Source organism: Solanum pennellii, chromosome 10, assembly GCF_001406875.1.
Source record: "Solanum pennellii chromosome 10, SPENNV200".
Lineage (NCBI taxonomy): Eukaryota > Viridiplantae > Streptophyta > Magnoliopsida > Solanales > Solanaceae > Solanum > Solanum pennellii.
In genome coordinates, this window is record NC_028646.1 from 78,386,345 (window position 1) to 78,396,842 (window position 10,498).

Genomic DNA, 10,498 nt, shown 5'->3' on the forward strand with positions numbered 1-10,498 from the left:
TTTTTTGGGTTTATCAGTTTCTTCTTCTTCTGCTCTTGGTTTTTTGGATTTTGATTTTATCAACTCTTCCACAAAATCAGATTCAGACTCAGTTGATTCCTTGATTTCTTTTCCTTTCCTTTTCTTTCCTCTTTCTTTAGTCGTTTTCTCGGATTCATCTTCTCTTTTCTTTTCTTTCCCTTTTCTCTTCTTCTCATTTTCCTTTGGATTTTGTGTTTGTGATAAAATTTTGAAAGATGGAGCATGAAAATCGTCTGAACTTGCTTCTTCATTCAATCTTCTACTTTTTCTTGGGGTTTCGTTGCTTCTTTTAGACATTGTACGGTTTGTTTATTGCAAGATTTAAAGATTTGAGTGCTAAAAATTAAGATTTGAATGGAACTATTTGAGAATTCTTGAAGAATAGTGTTAAGAGAGATGGAATTTTGAGAGAGGAATTAGGCGTGCTAAGATGGTGAAAGCGTGTGAAAATGTTGAAAGGTTTTGAGAGGCGTGCGATTGTAATGATTTTGAAAATAAATGGGGAAGAACAAAAATTTTGGGTAATATAAATTATTATTTTTTTAGATATTGTTTTACAGTTTTAAAACTGTAATTTTTTAAATTTTGATAAAAACCCTATAATTTTGTAGTTATCTTAAAAAAGGTAACTAAATAATATTTAATTTAAATAACTTTAATTAAGAGTTTTGTTTAAAAAAGGTAACTTAAAATAATAAGTGTAATTAACTACATTGGTTTAAATATGGTAATTGAATTATTAAAATAAGTTAATTATTATTTTAAAAAATTAATGATAATAATATAATATTTCTTAATATGCTATAACTTGATAATAATATGCTATATAAGTAGTTTAATATTGAAAAGTTTGTTTATAACTTGATATTTAACATCTTAAATGTGTGTGTAGTGTTATTTTTATATCTAGTAAAGGGACATTCGCGTAAATCAGCCTAACCCATGGACGTATAGAGTGACTATTGGGCCAAGGCCAAATTAATCATTCTGGATCCGAATACCCGAACCGCAAAGCCCAGATTTATTGATCCGAAAAGCTTTAGACAAAAATTCAAATATTCCCATATCATCGCGCCATTTTCAAAAACAGAGAAAAACAAATCAAAGTTCTCTAGAAGGAACAATGGTAGAAGCATTTCCCAGTAATTGTGAACGTGAAGTTGCTTCTGCTCTTCTCCTTCTCTCAGCCATATCTCCATCTCCTCTTCCAAAGTAAGACGAATTCGAACTCGAAACAAACAATTCGATTCTTATTTTTCATTTGCATTTTCAGTTACAGAGTATAAGAAATTGGAATATAATCACGCCGTTGTTCCTTCAATCTCTCGAGTAAGAAAATTTTAATGCATTTTCAGTTGTTGATCACTGATCAGCTTGTGTTCTGAATTTCAGAAGTAATAGTATAATTGAGATTTCACACAAGGTAGCTCTGAGTAATTCGAATTCAGTTATGGATTCGGATTCGGATTCGGATTCAAATTCAAAAAGCAAATCCTCAGCTTCCTCGATTTTGACCTCTGTTAATTGCTCGTTCACGGAGGCTAGATCACAATCTCGTCGCATGAAGATGATTGCCGCGTTTCATGATCAGATAGTGAAGCTTAAGGTAATGATTTCATATCTTCAGTTTTTCGCTGCTATTGTGCTTTTGTTTTTGTTGAACTCCTCCGTTGCTAGTTTGCATATTCTTAAAATTGAAGCACATTTGAAAAATAGTGTAATGCTTTTTTTTTTTTTTTTTGAGAATCTCTATGTATTTCAATATGGAATAATAGGAGTTATTACAAAGAATAGTAACGGAAAGGAACGCTATAACTCATAATAAAAACTACTGAAATACTTTGGTGGAAAGTTTGGTGCATCCTGTTGCAATCTCCGAGAAAATGATCTGGTAGATTTGAATTCGTTATCAGGTATGGTTTTTGTAAATATTCATATGATGATATACTTGAATTAATTTTCGTTGCATTAGATTGTAGCATTTCAGGTATGTTTTGATTGCTTTATGCTTAGAATTTTGAATTTCATTTCTCTGTTTCTGAGTTCTAGAATTTGAGAAAATTTGATGCTTATTGTGATTCATTTTTCTCCAAGTCTATTTTACTTTCTGAATTGGAACGTTTAAAAAGTGAAACAGTCTCTCCTCGGAAATACTAACTATCAGATAGTTGCATTTCAGATTTACATTGGAAACTTTTGCAGGTTGTTAGACAGCGACGATCAAAGAGCTTCTTCATTTCCGATTGCCTGCAAATGAGCTCAGGCAAGCCATCCAAGGCTAGCACTTCTCAGACAACGTTTTGTAGGTCCACTATGGTTTCGGCTTCAGCCTCATCTTCATCTTGTGTGTCCACTGACAGTGGCATTACCAGCGCGCAAAGTCTCGCGGCTGATAGAGTAATTCGCGGGAAGAGAAACAGTCAGTTGACGAAGGAGTTGAACCCGAAAGCACCACCTTACCTGCGCCGCCGAGCGGAAGCCATCTTGAGGGTGTTGTCTCATGGTTCCATTTCTGAAATTAGGATTCGCCAGCTGATAGGCAATAGCCCTGACACTAGCAAAGCCTTAAGAATGTGAGCTCCTCTCTCTCCATATGTTTCTTTTAGTGTTTGATTAAATACCAAATTTCAAATTCGAGATTCAAACTTCTAAACTTTGACTTGAATTCAGATATAGAAGTTCTAAGTTTTTTTAAATAAAATTTATATATTTGGACACTACCTAAAAAGTACTATATATTACAATACTTAACAACTTAAAATATTTGAAAGACCCAAAAAAAAATGATTGGCTATCGAAATTCCATCTATGCTACATAAATTGAGATAGAAGGAGTATTATTATAATTAACGGGATTGTATCAAACAATTCGAAGAATGGAGGGAATAATGGTTATAACCTGTTGTTCATGTTAGAGTTATGAAGGATTAAAAAAATGCAGGTTGCTGAGGCAAGGAAAGGTAAAGAGATCAGGAGCAGGGGGTTCCTCAGATCCCTATACTTACGTGGTTAATTTAGCAAGTAAGCATGATGCATTAATTTTTATTTTATCTAATTATAAGTCTAAACTGGAAATACTCTTTGTAGTTCTTTTTCTTTTGGTTGTAGATTTGTACCACGTGGTCCTCCTCTGGCTCAATTTATATGATTTTATTTTAAGATGTCTCAAAGTACGTAAATTTCTTCACTAATAGTGTTACTCTACATAACTAGGGAGGAATTCATCAAATTCAATCAATATCTTAAGACACCGCGTTATAAAATGAGAAGGGGAGGAAGTATTAACTTGACTCTTCAGTTGCTACTTCTTATCTTTTTCCTTTTCAGTAGAGTTTATCCATTGTATATAGAACCATTGCAAAAAAGTAAACATGTATCTGCAAGTTTACTTTTCTTTATATGAAGGCAAATCTCTCTCCAATTGTTTGAGCAAAATTTTCAGTTTCTTTTCATACATATATATATATATTTTTTTTTTTGCTGCAGATAACAAGCAGACAACTCTGAAATAGGTGTGAATCAAGTTACTTATTCATCTGGAGTAGACAATTTGATACAAAACCACTCTAATGATTAATATTTACAAGACGCCTCCCCTGATTCTGACCAGGTATGCTCATTGTTATCCAAACTTCTCTATGCCAAATGTGAAGTTGCTTTGTGTCTCTTGCACTTTGGTAATGTCAGAGAAATGAATCTTTGATATGTTTGAAAAGCTGGTATTATCTTTGGTAATGGATTTATTGTCTTTACCATTCTAAAATAGATGCATAATATTTTGTTATCTAGGACCATTTGGCCATCCAATTGGTCAGAATCTATGTACGCAAGTGAACCAAGAAATCTTGCTTTCTATGGCCACTGAGTGGTTTTTACTTTAGCTATATATGAGATTTGAGTGCCGTTCCTTTCGCAATCGTCAAGTTTTTTTGCCAAACCTGTCACTTTAATTGGTGATAATGTTGGTCGATTATCATAGCAAACATTTGGCAGTTTATATTCATTGTCCATGAGTTTGTTGTCTCTAGTGTATTTATTATTCTTGTGCTTGCCTACAAGGGCATTCATAGCTTCTTTTTTTTCTAAGCAAATTTATACCACTAGACAGGACGTCTAGCGGCCTTTTATTAATGATAAGATAAAAACCTCAACGTGATTAAGTACAAGCAAGAGGGGCTAGGCCTTACCTTATCGATCCTAATGAGGTAAGATTAGTCATTTTCGATACTAATTTCTTTTGGTTTTCCGTATTATAAATCGTCCCTAATGATAAAGGATCCATTGATATTAAGTGCATTTGGTTCTTTCTTCGCCTGTAAGAGCATTGATGCTTGCTGATAGTTCAACTTAAGTGATCATTCTTCACACTGATTCATGATATTAAGGAACAACATTCATTTTGATGTGTAAATATACGTGTGAAGTATGTATCTTAAGGATAAATGTTGGTGCATATTGTATTTGCAAGAGTAAATATGCTTGTCTCATAATTTGCAAAATTTGTGCTTAATAGGAAAAAGAACCCTTCCACTGATTAGGATAAGATTCTCGTCTAGTCAATAACTTCTACTTCCAGGAGAAAATAAGCTAACACATGACATTCTTTATTTTCATCCATACACTCGTGGAACTCAACATTTTCTTATTTAAGAAAGTCAAAATCAGCTCAGATTCTCAAAGCCAAAAAAGGAAAAATGTACATAATCTGCCTCGATCGAGGAGGGAGGGGTGGGGGTGAGGGTGGGGGCGGAGCATATTTAAATGTCAGAGATGCTCAAAATACATCCTTAACCTGTAGTTGATTGAGGAGGAATTAGGTTAATGGATCAATCGCAGCAGGTTTCCTCGCCAAGAAGAAATACATTGGAGTGAAAATGCCTTCCCTGCATCGTCCAAATTGTGGAAAGGAGTTACTATCGGTCGCAAAACTTTTATAGAAGAAAGTATTTGCATAATGGAACTAGTTTATAGTTTATTGTTAACAAAGCTTAATGATTTCATTACAGTTCGCTGTCAAAAGCTGCACCAAGTTGGCTATCATTTAGCTTTGTTTGGATATAAGTAATACTTTAACATAATTAAGCTTCAGTAACGAGATGGAATGTTGAGGGTATTGGCCAGATTTTTAGACTAGACAAGAAGAAACAAGTCATTGCATGTCAAAGAATTGCTCATTAGCTGTGTTACTTCAAAAGCGTTTTTCCCTGAGGCCCTCTACCTTATTTTTTTCGTTCTCTTGGACACACTTATTTTAGGTCTTCATAGAAGTTTAGTTGTCCTACCATCGATCAGTCTGTCCGTTAAGTAGATGGTATTTTTAGGTTGTTCAACTTTCTTTACTAGTTAATAAAGAACAGAAAGGCAGAGACAAAGAACCAAACAGGTCTTACTTACTTTCCACCTTCAACAAGTGCATCTGCAGCTTGCTCCAACATGGCTTGAACCTTTTGGCTTCCCTCGGGGGCGAGGCCAACTCGCTCTAATATTTTTACCTAAGCAGGATGAAATCCAGGCAAATTCAGTAATTTGACATCATTACATTAAATAATAAAACAGATTGATACTTCAGATAAGGAATGATAATTGGAAAACAACATTCATATAGTTGAAGACATGTCAGCTTACCATGTTTCTGGTGAAAAAGCGTCCAAATGCTGTCACACGGACATTACTTAAGGAGAAATGACTTTTATCCAGAGGCAAGTACCAAGGGAGAGGAGAGTCGATAGCGATATCCTTGTCCCAAATAATCTTTTGCATGAAATGGAAATACAAAAAAGAAGAAAATGTTATTGGGAGATCCTATAGGGAAGAACAAAGTCTTGTATAAGTGGGATATATTAAGAAGTTTCTAGGAAATGAGTAGAAGCAACGCTTATATTTATATACTATGATTTTAAAACTTGATCATACGTGCTACTTACGATCACAGAGTAAAATAATAAGGATTTTTCAAAGTACGGAGGTTCACAAGATACATGATACACAGCTCACCTCAAAACCAGCATGTTTCAGAGCTTCAATGCATTCGCCCATTGATCTGATATCAGGAAGTCCATTACCAAGTTCTACCTCACGCTGTTTTGTAGGAACTAAGATTGTTGTTAGCAGAAAAAGTGAAGAGAATAAGACATTTGAGTCAAAAAGGATTTGATACCTTGATTCTCCGATGATTTGAATTATTAGGATCAAAGAAATCGGTGATACACCATTCATAATTAGCAAAACATTGGCCTGGCTTCAAAACTCGGAATATTTCCTTGTAGCAATCAAACTAGTCATCCGCAAAGCATTGTGAAAATGATCAGTTATAGATTCTAAAATTCAAGTATTCTGAAAGTGCCAGTAAGTATTCTGCAAGCCCGTACCACGTTTGGGGCATGACATGTAGCTTCTATGGCAAAAATTCCATCAAAACTGTCATCCGCAAATGGCATACTCATGAAGTCTGCCTACATATTCTACAAAGCACGCAATGAGAAAAACCCTACTCTTTTGATAGTAGGATAAAATTTAAGAAGAGTCACATTACCTTCACATAATTGCAGGTGTTGTCAATTCCGCCGATACGGTTTAGTTCCTGCAAAAAACAACCAATGTAATAAATTGAAATTTAGTTCAAACACAACTAACATCCCTAAGATTACCACACATACACCAAAAAAGAGTAAAGCTGAAGTAAACGGTCATATGCACATACATAAAGTACTTACTTTTCCTCGTGTTACTTGATATTCATTGTTGTTGATTCCAGTAACATATGCATCACTATAAAAGGTAAATAATAAATATCAGATATCTGTCTGGAAATGAAAAAACTCATACAGCAGTTAAGAAGACTAAAATGATAGTGATTTTAGAGCAACTGTGCAGTGTAGATCTGTTTTAGCCTTGATGGTAAGTAATTAAGATGGAGGAGTATTCTTCCTTACTAGCTAGAGACTTCCCTGCAGTACGTGGCTAGGAAGCAGGACTATATAAACATTCTGAGCAAAAAATGTACGGCTAAACTTTCAGACAAACACACATGTTTTACACTATTCTAATAGCCATCCCAAATACAGAGCTGATCTTTACGGCTTTACCTAAATCTGGCAATTTCTCTTAAGGGACCACCAATTCCACATCCAACATCCAAAATCTGTCAACAAAACAAGAAATTTTCATCATATTAAACTTGTTTAACAAGAGCTGAATGACCAACTTGAAAAAAAAATTAAAAGGAGAAAGAATAACAGAACAAAAAGAAATCCATAATACTCAAAATAAACAACGAAATGCACCTTTTGTCCATGCTTTACCCCTAATTGCAGAGCAAGAAAGTGTTCATGACGTTTGATACTTTCTCGAAGTGATTCCCCTTTCCATCTGTTATAAGAAAGAAACTACGATAATTGCTTGATCACTTTTGCTGATTATTATGGGCTTCTGACCATAAGCGCCATTCGAAAAGAAGAGAACAAAGTACCTACCGAGGAGCAAAATGGAAAGATTCACCCCAACCATACTCATAAAAGCTTGTTGCTAGATCATAATATTTGTTAACCTGTAAACAAAGAACACATGTTGTGAATTAACTATTGAATTTTAGGATTATTAAAGTCCTATATAAAAGCCACAAAGAGAATAGACATGCCTAAACCTATGTTGCTCGGACTCTTCAAAAATGTCATCAGGTGTGTGTCAAATCCTACTGAAGTAGTGCAATTTTGAGGATCTGACACAGGTGCAGCAACATATTCAGAGTGTCCGAGCAACTTAGGCCTAAACTATCAATAGCATCTCAGAATCCCACCGACAATGGGCGAAGGTAGATCACTCACTACCTAGTTAGTTGGACACGAGGGGGTTCAATTGAATTCCCTTCATCCGAAAATTATAAAGCGTAAGTGGGCTAACAACATCAATTCATTTTGTTGTAGATATATGAATCGTTGAATAATCTTGACACAAGAAAAGATTCTAGTATACCTATTAAGGAGGTTCAAAATTTGCTTTAGGTCGTATGTTCAAATCTAAGATGTGATATACTTGCGTTTTAAATCCCCTTAGTAAAAACTTTGGCTCAACCTCTGCGTGTTAGCTCTTTTAACTGTTCGATTATATCTTTGTCAAATCTTACCATATCAATGTAGTTAGCTTTCCTCTCTTCCTCCGCTTCTCCATCACAAGCATGATATTTTTCATACCTAAAGTAATTTATAACCCATTATTACATGAGCAAAATGGAATCACATAAGCCTATTAAAATGAAAAAAATAAACATTGTTTGGGTAGACATGGGATTTATTTTTTGAAAAAAAAAATAATTCAAGACGATTTCTTTAAATTTAACCAGTTTTTCAAGTGAAAAATCTCTTTCAGGCTCTAAATTTCAACTTCTTTTAAGCTAAATGTATATCCAAACATAACTTTAATTTTTAAATACATTGTTTTCAACTTAAACTTTAAATACTACTCCCTCTATTTCAAATTGTTTGTCTTAATTTCCTTTTCAGTTCATTTTAAAAATATTTTTTTATAACTCTTTAATTTCAACTTTTCAGCGACATATTTAAGGCCACAAGTTCAAAAGATATTTTGGTATATTCTACGTCTCTTTCCCAGTATGATGTTTAAGACCAATGTAGGACATCTGTGTTTATTTTTTCTAACTATATACAAATTCAAATGTTTATTCATGAACACCAAAGTTGGACGGAATAATGGTCAAGTTTAAGGACCTGTTTTTTTCTGTTCCCCTCCCGGTGTCCAATGTGGGTATTGGAGCCCGATTAAATTTGGATTTGCCGAAAAGTCCCACGTTGAGGGTAAATTATTCTCTAACAAAGACGACTCTAACCCGAGACCTGTGGTTAAGGATGATGGAGTGCTCACTCCACCCCAACTGTTGGAGGATATGTATATCATTTACTAACAAATATTGAAAAAAAAAAAAGAAGAGGATATGCAACAATAAGCATCTTATCTAAGCAAAGCAAATGTACACTTGTGAACAAGATGTATGATGACATAAATGCAGTTTCACAAACAAAACTGATATTAAATTTGAAGTAAATAAAAAGTATGGTTAAAATGATGAGAGTAAAGAAATTTACTTTTCAACAGCTGAAAGTACTTCCTTCTTCTCTATTTTGCCACCAACCCCAGAAGCCAGATCCAATGTTCCAGATTTTGACATCTGAAAAAGAAAAAGAATCCATTTTTCACAAATTACATACAAAACTGTCACCCAAAAATCAAAAGCAAGAGTAATAATTAGCACAAAGAAAGCATATTACAAGTATACTAGCCGTAGATAAGAAGAATTTGGACGGCAGTTGAAATTATGAAGACCTCCGGAACTTGGTGGCAGGCTCGATATATAAGCACGAGGTGTTTTGTCTTCTTTTTTTTTTCGTATTTCGACATGGGGTTTTGAAGCCCGCATCGAGAACAGATTAAATTTTTAGACAGTATAAAGTCCATTGGAAGGTAATTCTTCCGACTAGATTTGCTCCATATGCAAATTCGAACTTTGAGATATCTTACTAAAGGTGGAGTAGTTTTATAATTTTATCATAAAATTTATAATTAAATAATAAAAGTGTATTCTTTCTGATATTTAAGCGATGAAATGATTAAATATTTCGAACACGATATCAGAGCAAGCAAAGATCGTGATATCAAATCTCGCTGCCACTCAAATCAAAAAAGAATTTCCACGTGTTTGGTCCATGAAAAAAAATTAGATCCTGAAATTGAATTATATCACCACCCAAATCAAAATAGAATTTCCACGTGTTTGATCAATGAAAAAAAATCAGATCCTGAAATCGAATTACATCACCACCCAAATCAAAAAAGAATTCTCACGTGTTTGATACTTGAAAAAAAAAGTTAATTTTTTTAGATGAGATGGTCTGAAATTTCAAATATAACCTTAAAAAAAACTATTTTATTGGACATAAAATTTCCGTGAAATTAAATAATTTTATAACACTCGAATCAAATCTTTTAGATGAGATGCTCTGAAATTTTAAATAAAACCTTTAAAAAACTATTTTATTGGCATAAAATTTCCGTGAAATTGAATAATTATATAACACTCAAACCAAATGTGGATATTAATACATAAATTTAACTGTTAATGTGTAGTTGTGTACAACTAGCTAAATAAAAGGAAAATGCCTAGATTATGATCGAAATTCCAGATTCACACCTTAACTATTTTAAGGTCCTATTAACCCGTCTAAACTTATGTTTTTTTGTAATTTTGTGCACCTTGTTGGCTTACGTGGCATCCAAATATCTCTCACGCACCTCTATTGCTTGTTGTCACGGAGTGTGCCACATAAAATAAAAGGTGTATAAAATTACAAAAAAATTAAAATTCAGAAAGTAATAGGACCTTAGTTTAGTTAAGATGTCTCTCTAGAATTTTGGATATAGTCAAGAAGTCTACTTGTGCATTTTCCGTAATAAAACATTAGCATAG

The 10,498-nt window shown here is 33.7% G+C and overlaps 2 protein-coding genes across 2 annotated transcripts; one reads left to right on the forward strand and one right to left on the reverse strand.

The window, feature by feature from the left end:
- Positions 1 to 1,144: 1,144 nt before the first annotated feature.
- On the forward strand, positions 1,145 to 3,450 carry LOC107002121. The gene is made up of 7 exons (XM_027912173.1): positions 1,145 to 1,233; positions 1,414 to 1,627; positions 1,994 to 2,008; positions 2,224 to 2,594; positions 2,963 to 3,042; positions 3,130 to 3,191; positions 3,427 to 3,450. The coding sequence occupies exons 1-7, from the start codon at positions 1,145 to 1,147 to the stop codon at positions 3,448 to 3,450; spliced, it is 855 nt and encodes a 284-aa protein (XP_027767974.1).
- A 1,154-nt stretch (positions 3,451 to 4,604) lies between these two features.
- On the reverse strand, positions 4,605 to 9,496 carry LOC107032350 (cycloartenol-C-24-methyltransferase-like). Its single transcript, XM_015233946.2, has 14 exons — positions 9,303 to 9,496; positions 9,120 to 9,202; positions 8,144 to 8,210; positions 7,494 to 7,567; positions 7,305 to 7,389; positions 7,107 to 7,162; positions 6,735 to 6,789; positions 6,554 to 6,601; positions 6,390 to 6,473; positions 6,179 to 6,295; positions 6,016 to 6,099; positions 5,647 to 5,772; positions 5,416 to 5,513; positions 4,605 to 4,904 (listed from the first exon to the last, which is right to left on the reverse strand). The coding sequence occupies exons 2-14, from the start codon at positions 9,200 to 9,202 to the stop codon at positions 4,835 to 4,837; spliced, it is 1,047 nt and encodes a 348-aa protein (XP_015089432.1). The 5' UTR covers positions 9,303 to 9,496; the 3' UTR covers positions 4,605 to 4,834.
- Positions 9,497 to 10,498: the final 1,002 nt, after the last annotated feature.